Raw genomic sequence first — 21009 nt, forward strand, 5'->3', positions numbered from 1 at the left:
CGGAGGTAAGACTGCAAACTAGTATGTAGCAGATTCAATGCTTGATGATCATCAGTCTCATTTCCTCATCTTGTCAAAATAGCAGAGAGCTGAGAGGTCCTGATTTCACACCAGTGCAATAAAAATATTGCATGAACCACAAGGTAAGTCATACAGGTAATTCTCAGTTCTCTAGTGACCAAGAAAAATAAAAAGGAAAAAATAAAGAGAAGCAATGAAGTTAGTTTAATAATGTACTGAGCTCAAAATACCCAGGTTATTATATTTTTAGGCAACCAATATAAATTATTCATATGATAGATTATTTTCTTTGCAAAAAAAGACAACTCATTGAAATCAATATTTTTTATTTACCACAATTTTAGTTTTGGGGGCCGGAGAGATAGCATTGTGGTAAGGGTTTGCCTTTCATGCAGAAAGTTGGTGGTTTGAATCCTGGCATCCCATATGGTCCCCTGAGTCTGCCAGGAGCGATTTCTTAGCATAGAGCCAGGAGTAACTCCCGAGTGCTGCCGGGTGTGACCCCCCGCCCCCAAAATTTTTTACTTTTGAGTTGGTGCATTTTTCATGGGGTATTGCCGCATGGTACCCTGTGGCCTGTTTTCTCAGAGACCATATCCTCTTTCCACTGCCCTACAAAGTATGCTTGTCTGACTAAGTCTATGCTGCCCTTCACCTTTTATTCATCTGTAGCGTCTAAGTGGAAATATGATAGATTTTATTTACCAGTCAGATCCATGTACCAGAGGTGGGACTGACTTACTGCTTAGAGAAAATAATTTCTTCTTTTCTTCCCTGACTCCGCACCTTCCCCACAAACCCCTACCAGACTAATTTTCTTCCTTTGGAGAACCAGGAACTAAATGAATAGAGAATTGAGGTAGATTCATATTAATTATGTAGGTTTTCTTATGATGGCTGTTGCTAAGGAAGCAATTTAGATGACTAAGGAGAATGGCATTTGCATCTTCAGTTTCCAGGCCAGACATCAGGAAGCAGGGAGATTGCTAACAGGCTGGTATGTAGGCTTTGAATGTCTGGATCATTGGTCGCCAGTCCTGCTACATAGAGTATCACTAGGAGTGACCTTGAGCACTGAGTCAGAAGTAATCCCTGAGCACATCCTAGGGTGACCCATCCCTCCAAAAAGAAAAGAAAAAAATTACAATAGAATTAGAGAGGAAAATGCTTTTATTGCAGTGTAAAAATCATAATGAATAAATAAACGAACCTTCACTTTATTTTTAAAGTTAATGTTTCTAACTATAAAAGAAATACTTGGATGACTAGAAATGTGACCCAGACAATTTAAAGGCATAATCAAATAATGAGTAAAGATCCCTCTTTTTTTCAATATACTCCAAGAAATCTCAGAGCCAAAACAGGAATGTGTGTGTTTGTGTGTGTATTGTGGTGTGTGTGTGTGTGTGTGTGTGTGTGATTTTTGTCTTGTTTTGGAGTTACAGCTGGCTTTTTAGGGCCTACTCCTGGTTGAGTGCTCAGATATTACTCCTGGCAGTGCTCAGGTGGTACCCAAAACTGGACTTGTTCAGTCTCTCATGAAGCAGGCACTCTCTCCACTGTACCATTTTGTCATGTCCTGTTTTATCATTCTGCAAGTTTTCTTGTCTCCTAAAGACGGGAGAGCTTTAAATAAAAGTGTTTCCTTTAAGACATCAAACTTGCCCAATTTTGAGCATGTTTGTTGTTGGTATTCTTCTGTGAAGGCTGAGAACTAGAAGTGAGTAAATACGATGAGGAAAATATAGTGTCCAGAAGGAGAAATAAGGGACTGAGTTAATGTGATGGCTCATTAAGTATTGGATGAATGAAATGGATGCTGGGCGACAGCTGTGAAGGATGACTTGGCATTTATGCTATTCAGGTCTCCATCAGAACCTAACAATCAGACCTAACAATCAGCTTGGGTATCTTACATTGGGGCTCTGACCCTACAGATCTGAGTTGAACATTAATTATTTATGAGTGATTGTTTTTCTTGCTCCTAAGTACTCCTGCTAGAACTTTTCAGATAATTGCTCTTGTGTTGTTGTTTTTTTTGTTTGCTTGTTTTTTGAGGTGTTCTGCATTTGAACTCTTCACTTTCTCTCAAAGGGTTTGAAGTGACTGCCTGAATCAGTCTCGGTCATGGTCTTTCACCAATTTTGCATCTAATCGATCCATCTTATGTGAATCATGCCCAGTATCACTTTGGAACCTATCATCAGGTCTGCAAAGGGACCACTGTCCTACAGCTTTTGGTGCTGCCTTCATCTTTACATCATTTTCTTTAGACCAGTTTAACATTTAAAAATTTCTGAGACTTATGTGGGTCAAATGAGTCTTTTCAGTGCCTCTTCTGCTTCCGGTTTCTTAGAGTCTTTATTTTTGTCCCGAATCCAGGCCCAAAGGCACTCATGTTAGATGACTGATACAACTCATTAAATTAACTAAAATGTGAATACAATTTTTTTGCTCATCTTTCTACTACCCTACAGTCACAGGAGTATTAAAAGATTGGCTCTGTATACTCATTTGGTAAATATTTATTCCATATCAAAAATTAAACAGGCTTTGTGTTAAGTCTTGAGGTACACAGATGGTTGGAACTCTCATGAAGCAAGTCTCTCCTCCCAGGCAGATGGTGTCCAGAAAGACAGAAGGTCCAGCTCAACCAGACAGAAGAATGTTAAATGAAACAGCTTTGTGCTAAGAGAATCAACAATGGCACATCTATTTTGCTTGCTGTATTTCATAATAGATAAAACTCCTAGTTTGCTTCATAACCAGAAGAATATTATTCTGACCTTTACTAGAAGAAAACAGAACACACTGCAGAGTGCCCTCCCTCCCTTTATTTTTTGACCCTTGTCACCAGAGAAAAGTGATCTATGACTCCAGCTGATGCAATGGCCCCTAAGATTATATGAGTTTCTTCATCTTATTATAACCCCAGAGGCTAAGAAAAAAGATGTTCCATACTTTTAGACTTTAAGAAAAACATTCTTTCAACACACTGGGAACTGTATATATGTCATAGTATTTCCTCTTTGTAGAATTTTTTTGTAAAATAAATACTATTTTGCTACTATAATGAAGTTGAATTTCTGTGAAAAGTAACCTCAAAATGCTGTAGTTTAGACACCTTATAACACTCAACTCGCCTGGCTTCCAATATTGGAAACTTTAAAATTCTGGATATAAAGCTCTTATATTTTATATAAATATAAAAGGTATATAAAGCGAGGCTGGAGTGGGTAGGGTGTTTGCCTTGCATTTGGCTGACATGCTGGGTTCCACCCCTGGCATCACGTATGGGATTCTACTGCCTGCCAGGAGTAATTCTAAGCACAGAACCAGGAGTAATACCTGTTGCCTAATATATATATAAAGCTTTATCTGATGTGTTGAGTGCAAAAATCTTTTCCCATTCTGTTATCTGTCTTCTATCTTTGACCAGGGTTTCTTTTGCCATGCAGAAACTTTTTAGTGTGATGTAGTCCCATTTATTTAGGTTTGATGCTAAAATTCTTGCCATTGGCATTCCATTGTCGAAGACTTTTTTGATATATAGGTCTTGAATTGTTCTGCCTGTTTTTTCCTCAATGAACTTTATAGATTTAGGTCTAATTTCAAGGTCTTTAATCCATTTTGAATTGATTTTTGTATAAGGTGTGAGGTATGAATCAATCTTTATTTTCTTACAGGTGGTTATCCATTTGTTCCAACACCATTTGTTGAAGAGACTGTCTTTGTTCCATTTTAAGTTCTTGGCTGTTTTGTCAAATATTAGTTGATGGTATGTTTGTGGGTATATTCCTGGATATTCTATTCTAACTCACTGGTCTGAGACTGTCTTTGTTCCAGTACCATGCTCATGCCAGTACTTGGTTGTTCTAGTGATTTAGCCGGACTTTTTCATCAGTGTGAGGATCGAAGGACATGATGCTGCTCATTCATGTGCTGCTAGGACCTCCTGGACCAACCCGATGTTATTTAGGACCTCCAGGAGTGTACCCTGTGATACTTGGGAGGTTATTCAACATCATATGGATCAAACCTGAGTTGAACACATGCAAGGTCTGTGCCCTAACCCTTGTGCTCTCTGGCCCTAGAGTTTTACTTTTGATTCTCAGGTTCACTATTGCTGACTTGTCAATTTACATTTATTACCCAGGATGTTTATTTTCTGAGAAACTTTGGAGATGCTGGATGAGCTGCGATCTATGTATGACCTAGAGTTGAGTTGAAGAAATATGAAGAAATTATATATGATGTGAGGAGGAGCTGAAACCAAAGGGAAATGTCTATGTCCTAATAGCCCTTAAGCCTTTGATGGTAGCAAGGAGCTGGCTAAGAAATGTACAATACAGTACGCATCACCCCAAATTTTCACATTTAATAGTGTGTGAATGGTGCTTCTTTTCCCTCTGCACTAGACCTTGGTAACATCAGATCTCTTGAGAAGACCATTTTTTTTTATGTCAAAAATGAGAGTGAGACCATACCTTTCTGAACAAATGCTTTCTGACAGCATTCAAGAATCACGACTAGCTGGGTGGGGTTTGTGTGAGGGATTGAGGGTGCGTTAGTCTAATTTATTTATTGAGAGGATAGAGAAATTAAAAGAATCCATTTGGCTAAGCAGAGGTTGTATATCAAAGCTCTCACTTAGAGAAGGAGGCAACCCAGCTCCTGAGGAAACGGGTGGGTCAGTCATTCTATTCAGGATTACATGTTGTGCTTATGCATAACAAGATACCTCAAATTCAGTGTGTTCATTTAAAGCATTGTTATTGATTGCAAACAAATTTTCTAAGTACCGAGGATAAAGGAGTGAAAATATCAAAGCGTTATTCCTTTTTTTAGTTGAAAAGTAGACTTCTTTCTTATAAGTGAAGATGGGAGAAAAAAAATATCCAAACTAGTGTTTCTTTTTCTTTTTCTTTTCAGGGACACACCTGTCAGTATTCATGGTTTACTTCCTGCTCTGTATTCGGGGATCACTTTTGGCAGGGTTTTCTGGGGATAAGGGTATTGAACCTAAGTCAACTACATGCAAGGCCAGCCCCTTAACTGCTACACCATCTCTCTGGCTCCAGGGCTGATATTTCTGACTACCTGAACCTGCTCTACATTAACCAGCATCTTAGTTCTCTATTTGTCTTCTACCTGGTTGTGTATCTTTGTCATTTGGCTTCCACTGTCTTGTCCACACTGCACAGTTAGAATAGAACAAGATAGGAAGAGAAACTCTTCCTTAGTGTACAATGACATTTGCTTAGTGTCCGTTAAAGAATTTGGTTGCAGAGAAGGTTGAGAAATTATGTCTTTCTTCTAAAAAGCCAGGTACCCAGTGAGCATCTGTGGTGGAAGAATAAATACTGTTGAGAACTGGTGGTCCGACATGAACCAAGTCATTACACAGACAGCACAGCACAAATTGCATTGATCATGGTCCATATTTGATGTGGTGATTTTAGGGACTTGATACAATAACCAAGATAAGACCTTCGCAGATGGGGAAAGAGCATCAGGAAAGTTTCCTTCTTATGCTGCCACCACCTTAGAGTAGCATCTATTTGGAAAGCATTACTTTCTCTTTCCTTCATTTGTCAACAGGCATCTATATATTGATATGAGCTTGAAGAAAACATGTTAGACATTTGCACCATATTGTTGAGCAGTATTGTATTTGAAAAACTCAGAATCTTCACAATCTTCTGAAAAACATATAAGGATGCACATATGAGCCTTTCTTTGGAGAAAGCATAAAAATGCCCAGATCAGTTTTTGTAAATGAGAGATGACACAGTCTGGTCCATATCTGGTCCACAAATAGGAAAGAGCTTCGGTTTTCTGTTTCTACCAGAGATTCTAGATAAAACTTTTCTTCTTCGTTTCTGCACAGATCATTGTGGAATGCAAACTTTTTCAGAAGAAGCTTTAGCAATCATTTAGTCTAGCTTCCTTTCTGAGTGAGTGTTCTCTAATAGGCAAATTTTCCCAAAATATGTGGCTTGGGGTGCTCAATAATTATGGGAACACTGAAAGTAGAGTTCAAGGTCAGGAAAGCTTAAAAAACAGTGTACTAAAATTCTTCACTTGAAGAGTCACAATTATAGTTATAGTAAAAATATTAAACTAGGGGCCAGAGAGATAGCATAAAGGTAAGGCATTTGCCTTGCATGCAGAAGGACAGTGGTTCCAATCCTGGCATACCATATGCTATTTCTGAGCATAGAGCCAGGTGTAACCCCTGAGCATTGCTAGGTGTGACCCAAAAACCAAAAAAAAATTATTAAGTTAGTCATTTGAAATTGCGTGTGTGTGTGTGAGTGTGTGTGTGTATGTGTGTGCGTGCACGCGTGCATGTATGTGCATGTGTAGAGATAGTAAAGGGATTTATGTGCTTGCCTTGCCTGGCCACAATTCATTCCATGTTGCCACATATAGTTGACCAGGAGTGATCCCTGAGAACAGAGCTAGGAAAAAGCCTTTAGAATTTTTAAAGGTGTATAAATTTTTTTTTCTTGGTAATTATGGAAGCCATACCGTTCACCACTCTGGGTCCATCCAACAGTGTTACCCCCTATGATGCTCAGTGATGCAGGGGATTCATCTCAGGACCTCATATACACAAAGTTTGTTTTCTATCAAATAGTTCTTTGAAGGCTGGTAGAAATTCTGTACCACACATGAAAGTATAACTCTGCTAGGCTAAGCTTTTCTGAACACTTTTAGCAAGAGAGAGCTCAATATTAGGGACAGAGACTTAAATAAGTCTTTCATTATGTTCAGGTTGGAGTGAAAGTTTCTCACCTAAAGTAAAGAAGTGTGGCACCAGGAGCCAGAGAGTTATTCCAGAGGGGATCAGACGTATGCCTTGCACACAGCTGACCCTAATTTGATCCCTGGCACCACATGATGCCCTATACAGTGCTGGGGCAGCCAATGTGATTTTCATTCTACAGGGCCTAAAAACCACCATCTCTGTGGGCCCCTAGCATTGATCCCTAGCCTGATTATGAGAGAATCACCATGGAGGACCCCTCTTCCATGCTTCCTGAACATATTTAGTAAGCACCCCAACCAAAAGAAGTGTCTCTGGAATTCTGTCACTGCTAAAGCATGCTCAGACTATCCACTTGATTGATTATTTCTGTTTTTGTTTAGGTTTAGGTTAGGTTTAGGTTTTTTTTTTTTTTTATGTTTTATCTTTCCTTTGTCCCCAGCTACACACTTTTAACTTTTCTTCATTGTCAGACTTTTATCTATATAGATCTTTCTCCAGGGAACAGGAATTACTCCTGTCTCTGTACTCAAGGGTTATTTTTCAGGGTGCTCGAGGACCATATATGGTCCCAGAGATTAAATCCAGGTCAGTTTCAGACAAGGCAAGCAAACCTTACCTTATACTATCTCTCCATCTATCTATCTCAGTACATTTCTAGCAGAGGATGAGGATAGAAAAAATGTGTAAGATCAGATCTCTCTCATCAGTGGAATTACTTGTTGTTAGAAATATTCAGGATGAATGAAATATATTTTCTGGTGTATAAGACTACTGGGGGTATAAGACGACCCCCTACTTTTTCTGTTAAAATATAGGGTTTGGACTATATTCGCTATATATGACTACCTCTCTTTTAATGCACACCAAATGAAAATTAAAAAAAAAAGTAAGAGAAAAAGTATAGAACCCTCAAAGCTTAACAGTATTTGTTTAATAAAGCTAGACTTTGGAGTGCCAACAATCATTTTACATTTGTCATTTGTAGTGACTGACTGTAATTGTGATCTACATTGAGAGCAGGGAGAGGGGGCTCCTTCAAGAGCAGCTGGCTGAGGTACAGTGATTAATAGGACAGCTAGAGGAAGACAGAGTGCCTCTTCTGTGTCCCATAAAAGCTGAACAGAGGGGGAGTCTAGCCTGGGTGGGGCTCTGAACTTCTGGCCTCCCAGCTTCTTGAAGGATCTCTCCTTCCTGGGAGCCGGGAGTCTAGCAGGAGGAGGTTTGGCAGGCCCCCACCATGCCGGAGGCCTTCTTGACCAGGCCTAGTGGGGGGTGCAGGACTTGGGTAACCCCAGCACCCCTCTACTGCCTTGCTCCAGATCTCCAGGGCTTCCCCGGGCCACATGCCTGGGCAAGCCGGTGAGTTGGGCCCCTTGGTGGAGCTTGAAGGTACCCTAGGCTTTCCCCCATTATCCATTCAGCTCCTTAGGGAGGGTCTGGGTGGGGCTCTGAACTTCTGGCCTCCCAGTTTCTTGAAGTCACTGGTAATCTCTGTCCAGTCTATATTTTCAAAACTTTAATAGTACTCACTATCATTGAATTATTTTTTTATGTATGCAGAATGTCCATTTTGTACTCTGCCCTTTTGCATACCCCTTCATAAGATCATATTTCTCTTTAACTTCCTTAACTCCTATCATCATTACTCCTCATTTACCCTTTCTAACTTAAGTACTGTAGAGTCCTAAGTCACAGACCAAAGTGGTGCCCTGGAGTTAACACCCACCCAACTATTTTAAAAGGCATAAAAAGGACACATATCTTTTCAACATTTTATGGGTGTTTTCTTTGACGTCTATAAACTTTTGCTGAATATTTTCTTATACAGTGACGATTCCCCCCCCCCCCATGTTTTTTATCTTCTCTTTGTGAACTGCTCAATATGGAATTTGGTGTGAAAGAATCCCTCAGTTTAATGCTTATGTTTGAACCAAGTCATGGGTATTGTTGGAAATGTTCTTATGCCCCCATATATCTGATAGCACCATGTGGCTTTATTTCTTATTTGCTTAGGCACACTAAAATGGGAAAATACTATACATACCAATAAGTTCTTATCTACTAGAGATGGGAACACACAAATCTTGTAGTGCAATGAGACCTTACACCCTGAACACTGACATAAAGACCTGGCACAGGCCTTAGAAGAATGGGCATTCTCCATTCACCCCTGATCTACAGAAGACATTTACAAAACATCCAAGGTTGTATATAACATCACCTGGAGGCATTCCTCTACCAGGGAAGACCCTACAGCTGCTCTGACATCGATCTACTCCAAAGAGACTTCCCTTAACACTGAAAAGACTTAACAAGAACAATGACCTGCTTACTGGACAGAGCTTGCTGTATTGCCCCTTAATTGTGAGGTTTGTCTATAACATCACCTGGAAGCAATCCTCTACCACGGAAGACCCTACCACTGCTCAGACATCGTCCTGCTCAAAAGAGACTTCCCTTAACACTGAGAAGACTTAACAACAACAACCTGCTTATAGGACAGGGCTTCCTGCATTGCCCTGTCATGGTGAGGTGAAACGAGAAGACACTCCACATCATGACTTCAATGTAGGATATGCAGATTCCAGAATCTTTAATACAGAAACATGATACCAACAACAGAGACTGTGAAAAGTGTGCTGGCACTACGGACAATGTCTTGGATCGGACGATAACTTGCCTGAAGCCTAGAGCTGGTCTTATGCCAGGAAACTTCAGGGGTAGGATCTCTTTGTATTTAGGCCAAGGTTATTCCTTTCCATGTCTCTCATATTTTGGTGGGCCTATGCAAACAACAAATGCCACTCTAACACCGTTTTTACTGTGCTCCTCTGACTCTAATCCTTAAAACGCACCCACTTAAAATTTGAGGTTAACTTAAGCTAATATGCATGTACATAGAAATGTAAAAAATACTACGCCTCCAATGTTTAAGGAGTTACGTAAGTTTTATGGCTTTAGATGGCCTTGTGTGCTGTTAAGAAATATTATAATGTGCTATAATCTGGGGACTTGAGGGACAAAGTAATTGCACATGGATTCTGTTTTATTTATCTTAAGGTTCTTTGGCTGAAAGTTCAAAGTTAAGATATCAGCAAGGGGACTTCTGAGAATTATGTTATGGGTGATTGTCCTTCCACTGTAACTTTACCTTGTCCTCTTTCTTTGCAACTTTTGTTCTCATAATTCAAAATAAAAAAATTAAAAAAAAAAAAGAAAAGAAAAAATGCTGAACAGAGGACTGAGCACCAGAAAGCCACGTACCTGGTGGCTGTATGAGACATAGCACTCAGTAATTCAGCTCCTCTGTGTGCCCTGTAAGATGAATCAGGACAAGCAGAAGACTGAGCACTGGAAAGCCACATACTAGCGATGACACCCAGTTCCTGGATGGGCAGCAGCACTCAATAACTCAGCTCCTCTGTGTGCCCTGAATGATTAATTAGGACAACCGAGGACTGAGCAATGACGCCTGACAGATGACGGCTGTGGGATGTGGTGGTAAGAGGGGGGCTGATCACTAGTCCCTGAAACTGGAGTAAGTTTTAACATGCCATATACCAGCATATAAGATGACCCCCCAACTTTTTTTTAATATAATTTTTATTTTGATCATAATGGCTTACATATTGTTGACAATAATATTTTAGGTACATATTTACATAAAATCAGTGGGGATTCCCATCACCAAATTGTCCTCTCTACACCTCCGTTTTTGTCCTACTTCCCATATCCTCTTCCCTCAGCCCCAGGGTTGCTAGAATATGTGGTCCCCTCTGTATCTAGCCTACTACTTAGTAGTCTTGCGCCTGTTTGGTCCTGGTGCCTCCCTTATTTCCCCCTCTAACTGGGGGGCAGGACTAGCTAGTTCAAGTTACGTCGTTTTGTTTGAAGAAGAGAAAAGTAATAAACTGGGATAAAAGTTTAATACGCCAAGATCTCGAGTTACAGATGACTGGCTGCTAGAACCATGACCAGACTGTATATAGCCTGGGACCAATAAAAAAGCCCTAGTTTAAGGTTTGAACTACGACCTGCACAATAAACATGATCCCCAGCTCCAAAGGTCTGGCAGAGACCATTGTAACGGAATGGGGCTTCTGGAAGCACAAAAAAAAGACACTATCCTAGGTGCCATTCTAGGTTCAGTGAAAAGACCAAGATCACCAACCACAGAAGATAGATTAAAATGACACTGAGTGAACAGAACTTCTAGAACCACAAAGACCAACTTCATCATAAGTCCCACCCCTGGATCTGTGCAGATACTGAGATCTCTAGACACAGAGGCCTGATTGTATGACCCCCAACTTTTAAGAAGTTTTTTATGGGTTAAAAAGTCATCTTGTACGCCAGCTAACTTATAAAGGATTTATTTATTATTATTATTATTATTATTTATAAATGATTTATTCTTTATTATTTATAAATGATTTATTCTATAAATTCTCTATTTGGTTATTGACTTTCCGGATCTGACAGCATACCTACTACTTTGAGCTCTTATTTAGATGGTTATTTAAGAAAGCTTCTCATGTACAAAGCAGCCCATATTTCCTCCCTGGTCTTTGATTTATTTTGCATGAAGGAAGAGCAGTCACATAGGATCAGTCCACCATGGGAGAATATTGATATTTTCCATTTTGTCGGGTGTTATACTTTTTGTTCATACATTAATTCAGAGAATACTTGCTTTTGACATTACTCCTTAGTGACACTTAGACTTGTTTTGCTTCACTTGTTTGTTTTTAAAGACAGCTGTTTCCACTTTTCCTGTGGCCGGTTTTCAGAAAAGGATAGTCTGTTACATAAGTGCAAAATATTTTGGGTTCATAGTGAATAAGGTACTTTTAATTTTTTTTTTTCAATTAAAAATGAGCTCCCTGGCTGAGGCATTTAACTCTATTCAGAGCTGATGTGAGGAGATGGACTGAAGAGATCTCCCTGCTGCCCAGAGGGACTCAAATCTACACTTTGAGCTGAGGCCCAGAAGGTCATGGTATTGTGCTATGAAGGGCCTCTTATGAGAACTGGAACAAACAGGACCCTGAGATACTGAGCTTAAAAAGTTGAAAGCTATGTCCTGTCCCCCATGAAGTCCCCCTTGGGGACATCTGGCCATCTCCTACAGCAGCTTTGCAATATATTTTCCCTATGCTTTTTGCATAATCCTTGTTTGAAAAAAGACTCTGAGTCAAAGTTTGGAAGTAATTCCAGGTCTCCTTCACACAGAGTAGAGTGAGGAAGTGAAGGGGTATAAACACTTCTCCAAGGTCACAGGCTTGCAGCAGCTCCATGAAAATGAGGTTCAGGCCAAGCCCATAGGGATGGCGAGGAGCAGTTTTCACCCTGTCCAGGCCTATCAACCTCCAGATGTGCTGCTCTTATCTTCATGTTCTCTTTAAAGGCACCAGCTTGGATTCTGTAACAGCACTGAAACTCTTTGTCCGAGTTGAAAAGACAAACAGGACAATCTCCAGAAAGTTGACATGACCAGAGTTCACTCATTTAACTCAGTATAAAATTACCTTCAAGCATTGCTAAAGACTTGAGGCACTTTGGAGCTCCGGGGACAGCTGCATTTGATTCCATCTTTTCCCCTGGATATGCTCTTGGGCTGGCGCTTTCCTCTCCTCAGATTGCCAGACTGGGATGCCCAGTTTCCCATCTCCATTACACCAGTCTAAATAAGACTTAGACCAAGTCATTGAATAGGCATCTGCTTCTTAGTTGGGTACATTGTGGAGCCTCTGTGAATCTCATTTTATTTATTATTTGTAAAAACACCCCACATGCTGTATCTCCAACCCCAGGTAAATGAGTCTGAATCAGACTTGTGGAAGAAATAATCCAGACCAGGCTGAGAGTGAATCACGTGTAGTCTGGTAGTCTTCTACCTAGTATGGTGCTTGCTGCCCGCCATAACTACCGTTTTTATTGAGTACAGAGATCATCCCTGAGTGGGGCAGTAAACCCACCTAAGTTCACAAGTAAGATAATCTTTGTTTTGGGTGAAACCAAGTTGTAAACAAACAGATACAAAGAAACTAGGGATAAACTGTTTTAGGTAAACAGGTGTAAATAAGGTAAATAAGGTGTAACCCAACATTATTTATTTAAGGGGAAATCCTGTAGGTCCTTTCAAAATCTGTTGGTATTTTTCCTTTCTTTTGATACCAATACTACATGACAGCATAGAAAGCAAGTTCCTTCCCTAACCCCTCCAAATCTATAGGTTTTTAGAACAAAATTGAAATTGCATGTTAAGAAGAACCTTAAGTAGACTGTATTCTTTACACGAGTAATTTAGTTAATGATAACTGATTCTGAAATAAGAGTTTGCTTTTTCTGACATATTGTTTTATGCCATTTATGTTTTTCCGAAGTACAAGGGATTGTTATTCAGAAAGTATGCTGCTTATACTGTCTAGGAAAGTAATTCTGATCTGAATAATGTTTGTACTCTGTACCATTAAGATCTTATGCTTCTTTCTATAAACTATATTTTTATTAACTGAGAAATATGTAAAAAATTAGTTAATATATTCATTAAGAGCAAAATATAAATTATCAGAGCATCCCATCGTGTTTATCAACAACCCAGGTCTCCATCAAAGGTGATTGTTTGGAATCTTGTAATTCCTGAGTTATTGTGTTTCAGGACCCTCACATTTGGAGCTGGAGGGAGGAAGTCAGGGTACTTTAGTCTCCCTAGTTTGGAAGCTACAGTATGGTCTGGAGAAGACTGACTTGAGTGGATCCTTGAGGAAAGCTGGATCTGAAACCCAGGAGGTACCTGCTAATCACCCAAACACACAAACTCAAGGACACTGAACATTCTTGCTTTTGAAAGTCTCTTCTGCACATCACCAGGGTTGATACTGTCCTCTCCTTACATCCTGTCTTCTCCTTCCTCTCCTCTATTTCATCCTGACTCTTAAATCCAAGATGGACTTGACTGCAACTTTCTCCTTGATTTATACAGAGGGATTTAGAAACAGCTTGTAGTTTGGGGGTGGGGGGGAATTGTTCACATCCTGGTGATGCTCAGGCTTTCCCCATGGCTCTGCACTCAAGAATTACTCTTGGCAGTGCACGGAGACCATATGGGATGTTGGGGATGGAACCTGGGTCAGCTGCATTCAAGACAAGGCAAACATTGTACCCACTGTACTTTCTCTCCAGCTCCACAGAGTGTTTTTTGTTTGTTTGTTTGTTTTTTGGTCACAACCGGCAGCGCTCAGGGGCTATTCCTGGCTCTACACTCAGAAGTTGCCCCCAGCTGGCTCAGGGATCCTATGGGATGCCGGTATTTGAACCATCATCCTTTTGCATGCAAGGCAAATGCCCTACCACTACGCCATCTCTCTGGCCCCCCACAAAATGTAATTTTTAAACATTCCCATAGAAGGAGAGATAGTCAGTGGATAGGGACCCTATTCCTAGGGTCAGGGAACTTGCTTTGCATGCCACCAATCCAGGTTTAATTCCCTGCACTACGTAAGGTTCCCCATACCCCATCATTGTGATCTCTGAGTACAGAGCCAGGCATAAACCCATACCATTGTCCAGCATGTTCCAAAACAAAAAGTAACATTTCTATGATCCTTGAAAATGAATGTCAGAAAGGCAAATGGGAATACAGAAAGTTAGAATCTGTCAATAAAATCTCTAGAGTTTCTTAGGAAAATTGTATTTTTCTATGCCAAGTTAGTGGAGGAGGAAAACAGAAAGCTCTTCCAGCACAGATGAGGAGTTAATCATCTTCCCCACTAATCAACCATTGTGGAACCCACCAAAGGATTTGGCAATCTTCAACCTGGCATTGTAGTTCAGTGTGAGAGTAAATGCTTTTCATGTTTGACAACCTAAAGTTTATTCTCAGCATAACAAATCATAGTGGAAGAGAATACAGTGAAAAATCACATTGTATAAAAGGGGATTAAAGAGGAAGTTTGCATCAGCCTTTGAGAATGTTTAAATTTTAATTTTTTATTCATAATAAGTATTATTTTCCAAAAGGCTAATCGGTGTGGTCAACTCCACCAAAGAATTCTGTATGGAGAACGTTTACATTTTTCATTGTACCAAACCTGTATCTAAGGCAGAAACTCAAGAGAGGGTTATATTCTAAATTGCTTCAAAGAATAGGGTCAGATTGAACAGCAGAAATGGAAGAAGAGGCATCATCAGCTCTCTGCAGAACTGCCTGATAGAATAAGACAACTCATGAGTTAGTGACCTCTCTTGGCACTCAAAGTATTCAGGCTGAAACTGGGCAGTCATCAGCAAAGAGAGCAAAGGTGGAAAGAGGTTTGCTACTTTTCTCCTGTAGCTCCCTGCCAGAGGCCCAGGATGCTACTAGGAAAAGTCAAGGAGTGAGGCTGTCCTGATAAACATATAAGACTGAATCTCTGCCACTCTATCAGCTAGTGTTTCTCTTAACTTCTCCTCCTTGTAAGTTCACTTTCTGTCGACTACTTAAGATATTCTGGACCTAGAGAAACCTTCAGACTTGTTCACCACTTGAGTTAAACTTCCCAGTGTTTAAAGTAATATACACTGGTTTTTAAGATCTTTTTTCAAGATCTAAATTGGTGTTCTTTAGTGGGGGTACTCTGGGATTTTTAGATGCATTCTTTCCAAATCTTAAATTATTCTATAAACTCTTTGGTTTTTGCCTCCAAACTATAATCCTCATTTATTAAATTATTTTCATTATGAACTTTTTCACCCCTCTGACCATTACAGTGCTCTCTGAAAAAAAAAAAACCCTGAAATTGTTTTTAGTTGTTTTGGCATCATCTTGAAGAGGAAAGGTGTGAACTGCATACGTGTAGCTTTTCCAGTTTATGTGTTCCCCGATTTTATACATGTTTACTCTGTGGAGACGGAGTAAATGCATCATTTTAAGGCCTCAAAAATCCTGGATCTTTGACTAATTATATGGCCTATGTGACATATTACATTAATTCATAAGTCATTGAGGACATTATTCAATCATTACTATTGAACATCATTTCTACATTTTCAAAATGAAGACAGCAATGTGTACCTCACCTGGTCATGAGGTTAAATATATGGCATTTCAAAGCCTAGAGCATGCTTTGCACACATTAAGCCCTGAATGGATCAGAAGAAAAAGAAAGTTCCTATTCTTAATTATAAAATTTTTTAGAAATGAGGAACACAACTTAGAAAAAGAGATAGAATCTTTTTTTAAAGACTACTTTGTTTTTTTGATGAAGGATATTTGAGTTCATATCCAGCAGTGTTCAGGAATCACTTGGGAAACCATTTGCAGAATTGGGGGTCAAACTGAGTCAGCCACATGGTAGTAACTTAACATATTAGATCTCTGGCTTTTTTGAATCTCCTTGCAAGATTCATATTTCCATTATCTTGATCACATTTATCGAATTGGATCACATCTCAGGTATGCATATAAGAAAGAATATTGTTTTTAAATATACCCCAAACTTCAGCCATGCAACTTGACAAATGTAAGTAAAGAAAAATGTGAGAGAGATATAAATCAACCCATTGTCTTCTGTTTCATGTTTAGACAGTCCTGGCATCTTCCAGAAGCAAGAATTACAACGGGAGAAATGGGAAAGAAACAACTTGCCCAGCAGAAGCCTCTCCCGGCGTTCTATCAGCAGAGAGAGATGGGTGGAGACTCTAGTGGTGGCAGACACGAAGATGGTTGAGTACCATGGGAGTGAAAATGTTGAGTCCTATATCCTCACCATCATGAACATGGTATGGCCAACTGCTGGGTGGAGGGCAGCTGGAAAATGACTATCATTATTATTAGAAATGCCCCCCAATGACACCTTCTTTGTATATGTGTGTACACACATATATTCAACATCATGACCATGGTATGGCCAACTGACAGGTTGGCCTGTCATTCTATAGCTGTATAGAATGGCTATAGAATGGCTGTCATTAGAAATGTCCCTTCTTGACACCTTGTTTGTATATGTGTATACTTATGTATATATGCATAGATGCATGGTACACAATAGTTCATCTATTCCCTCCTTGAGTGGATAAGGAATAAGAATGAGAATTCATGAAAAATGTATTTCACTTAAAAATGTATCCTACAAAAATTCTAACATCATTAAAATTTCTAAAGGTGTTTACTTTATTAAATGACCATTTTTTTCAGTAGATTCTCACTGATTTTGTGAACAAAGTACAAATTGAGGCAAAGATATCTATCTATCTATCTATCTATCCTATCTATCTATCTATCTATATCTATCAGTTTCTGAGGTAGTTCAGGTAAAATTGGAATAAATCCTTAGGCTCTTAATACCCAGTTGCCTTTTGCATGGTCAATTTCTGGAGAGAGTGTTAATCTACCTATATGAGGAATGATGTTAGTGTGAGTGACTGATAATCAAAAAGAGAAAGACAAGGACAAGGACAAGGTCAAAAAAGGTCATCAATCAAACATACAACATTCAATCAGGCAGGAAAGGTGAACTTTAAATATCCTATTGAGGACAGCTGAAAAGTACTATGTTTATAAGATTCATTGGCAACCCATGACGCTTTTTTAAGAAAAAGATCCATGAGTCTGAATAGTTGTATGCTGTGTTTTTGATATATACTTTGTACAGTCTTGATAGTCATAAAAGGATGCATAATCCACAAACAATGAACAACCATGACTGTAAAGATGTTCTTTCTTTTTTCTTTTTTGTTTTGGTTTTTGATTCACATCCAGCAGTGCTCAGAGGTTACTCCTGGCTCTGCACTCAGAAATTGATCCTGGCATGCTCAGGGAACTATATGGGATGCCGGGATGTGAACTACTGTCCATCCTGGGTCGGTTGCATGCAGGGCAGGTGCTATTTCTCTGGTCCCTATAAAGATGTTTTTTTATTAAGTTATTTATGTGTAGTTTTTCTGTGAGGTCCAATGGCTTTCAGAGTCTAAGACTTTCAGGGATCATTATGATCTGTATTGGTTTTACTGTTATAATTTTCTTCTATATAGATAGATAAATCCAAATATCTATATAGATAGATAGATAATCCAAATAATGGGACTAGAGCAATAATACAATAGGTAGGTCTTTCTTCTTGAATATAGCCAACTTGGGTTTGATTTCTGGCACTCCATATGATTTCTGAGCATTATCAGGATTAATCCTCCAGTTGAGAGGCAGCAATTAGCCCTGAGTATTGTTGGGTATGTACTCTAAAATAAATATTGAATAAATAAATATTCTAATGAGAATATTATAATGAGATTATCTCTTTTTATCTCACCAAGAGTCCCTGACTTTTCAGAAAATTATAATTTTGAGTGCATCATAGTTGTATCTTCCCATTCTTTGTCATGTGTTGTATTTTATATGATATTGATGATCTTACATTTCTTTCTTTTTTTTTTTTTTTTTTGATCTTCCATTTCTGACCTTAGGTCACTGGATTGTTTCATAACCCAAGCATTGGTAATGCAATTCATATAGTTGTAGTTCGACTTATCCTGCTTGAAGAAGAAGAGGTAAGGATTAGTTTTCCCCCTCTATCCTCTCTATCTCTTTTCTTCAGAAGAATTTTTAATCAATTAAAAATACCATAAAGATGTTTAGAAGAAACAATAAGAAGAAATATTTCTGTCATTTCTTATAACTTCTATAATTTTAAATGAGAGCTGAATAGTAGTTCATAGATATGATTCATAGTTGAAGTCACCTTTTTTTGTATGTAGTAGAAGATAAATCAAAATAGCAACAGTGATTCAGACTGTCTCACTGGCTAGAGAGCTAGTACAGCAGGAAAGGTTTTTGCCTTGCATGCAACCAAAATAGTTTGATCTTTGGTATTGCATATATCCCCTGAAGCTTTGCTAGTAGTGATCTCTGAGCACAGAGACAGGAACAAGCTCTGAGCACTGCTGAGAGTTGTCCCAAAACAAACAAAACAGAAAGTTTTACAGGGGAAATAGACTAACTCATGATATGGTTGGGTTTCTAGAGGATAGAAATGTTGAACCTTTTATGTGTTTATTTTTAAGTCAAGCTGTACTTTTGTTGCTAGGATTTAATCTATTTTAGGGTTCATATTGTCTCGATGCTAAAACTCTCAATTGATATCTGAAGCACAGTCTACTTATTTGAACTTCTGGCTCATATCCAATTGCTTACTTGACTTCTCAATCTAGATGTGTCATGGTTCATACAAACTTGGAAAATTAATAAATTTAATGTGGAATTATTGATTTCTCCCTGACCAGTCATCTCAATTCTTTTTCTCCCTCTCCCCAAGCTTCCTTCTTACCCATCTCAGAAAACAATATTACTAGTCACTGTTGTTTAAGCCTTGCAGTGAATTCTATTCCTCCTTTTTAAATATTCCACACCCACGTACAGGACACACATAACTACCTCTAAACATACCTCAGAACTGCACAATATTCAACTTCTCTATATTACTGCATTTCTTTAGGCCTAATCATGCCTAATAAGGGCTTCTGCAAAGAACTCTCAAGAAGTTGTCCTTATTTTAAATCTTGCCCCTTATAATCCATTCTTCATATAGAATATTAGAATAATCATTTAAGCTACAATGTGAGTTGTTTCACCACACAGTTTTTCATGATTTTTTGTTGTTTTTAAGATAGAATCAGCATTGTGTATTTTTTTAATAATATCTTTATTTAAGCACCATAATTACAATCATGTTTGTAGTTGGGTTTCAGTTATAACCTTCACCAGTGCAACATTTCCACCACCAATGCCCCCAACTCCCTCCTCCCCCACCCCCTGCCTGTATTTGAGGCAGGCATTCTACCTCTCTCACTCATTAACATTGTCATGATAGTTGTTGGTGTAGTTATTTCTCTAACTGCACTCACCACTCTTTGTGATGAGTTTCATATCATGAGCCAGTCAGTCCTTCCAGCCCTCACCTCTATTGACTCTGGGTATTATTACAATAATGTCTTTTATTTTTTTTATTTTATTTTATTATTTTATTTATTATTTTATTTTCTTAAAACTCATAGATGAGTGAGACTATTCTGTATCTATCACTGTTCCTCTGACTTATTTTACTCAGCATAATAGTTTCTGTACTACAGTTTCCATGTTCATCCACATATAGGAAAATTTCATGACTTCATCTCTCCTGATGGCTGCATAGTATTCCATTGTGTATATTTACAATAGCCAGAATCTGGAAACAACCCAGATGCCCTTCAGCAGATGAATGGCTAAAAAAACTGTGGTACATATACACTATAGAATTTCTTACTATTTCCTTTAGAGACTTTCTTGACTTTGCCTCAACTACTGTTTTGAAAGTTTATTCAAAATTTGAAAACAAAGCAAAATAAAAATTATGTATCCATTCAATGTCTCAGGTGACCTAATATATAGGAATGTACCTGTGATTATTTTTTTCTGTTTAGGGTTTCAAAATGGTATAGTTAGGTACTAATATACAGATCTGTGATAGGGTTCAAATGGTTTGTGTTTGGTAGAGATAAAAGTGGCTTGTTTATAGTTGACAAAATCCAAAGATTATGGTTTTACTTTTCAGTGGAACATGACCTAGTTTTGTCTCTACTTTACCAGTCTTCTTAGTGTTCACTGAATTTTATTCATTTGCTTTTCATCCAGCTTTGCAATGTTGCCCATAAGTTAACTACACTTTTAAAATATTTTCATTTGGAGCCGGAGAGATAGCACAGCGGTAGGGCATTTGCCTTGCATGCAGCTGATCCAGGACTGACAATGGTTCAAATCCCAATATCCCATATGGTCCCCTGTGCCTGCCAGGAACGATTTCTGAGCACAGAGCCAGAACTAATCCCTGAGCACTGCCGCGTATGGCCCAAAAGCCAATAATCAAAGCAAAACAAAACAAAAAGAACAAAATAAAAAAAAGTTCTCATTTGTTCTGTATATGTATGAGGACAATACTTTTTTTTAATTTTTATTTTGATCATATTGGCTTACATATCTTTCACAGTAGTATTTTAGGTACATATTAACATTGAATGAGGGGAATACCCATCACCAAATTTGTCCTCCCCCTATCCCCGTTCCCTTCCTGCAATCATATCCCCCACCATCACGCCCCAGGGCTGCTAGAGTAGGTGGTCCCCTCTTTGTCTAGCTTACTATTAGTGATCATATATCTGTTTGGTCCTGGTACCCTCCCTTGTTTCTCCCTCTATTTGAGAGG

The 21009-nt window shown here is 38.8% G+C and overlaps 2 protein-coding genes across 3 annotated transcripts in view; one reads left to right on the top strand and one right to left on the bottom strand.

Moving 5' to 3' along the window:
* Positions 1 to 21009, bottom strand: part of TARS1 (threonyl-tRNA synthetase 1) — a 387157-nt gene that overhangs the window by 189177 nt on the left and 176971 nt on the right. The gene's annotated exons all lie outside the window — the stretch shown is intronic.
* ADAMTS12 (ADAM metallopeptidase with thrombospondin type 1 motif 12) overlaps positions 1 to 21009 on the top strand; it is a 321939-nt gene that overhangs the window by 181569 nt on the left and 119361 nt on the right. For both annotated transcript variants that reach the window (XM_049767671.1, XM_049767672.1), the window contains exons 4-5: positions 16362 to 16558; positions 18239 to 18322. In XM_049767671.1, the coding sequence (XP_049623628.1) occupies positions 16362 to 16558; positions 18239 to 18322 (281 nt within the window). The remainder of the gene's footprint in view (positions 1 to 16361; positions 16559 to 18238; positions 18323 to 21009) is intronic.

Source organism: Suncus etruscus, chromosome 2 (assembly GCF_024139225.1).
Source record: "Suncus etruscus isolate mSunEtr1 chromosome 2, mSunEtr1.pri.cur, whole genome shotgun sequence".
NCBI lineage: Eukaryota > Metazoa > Chordata > Mammalia > Eulipotyphla > Soricidae > Suncus > Suncus etruscus.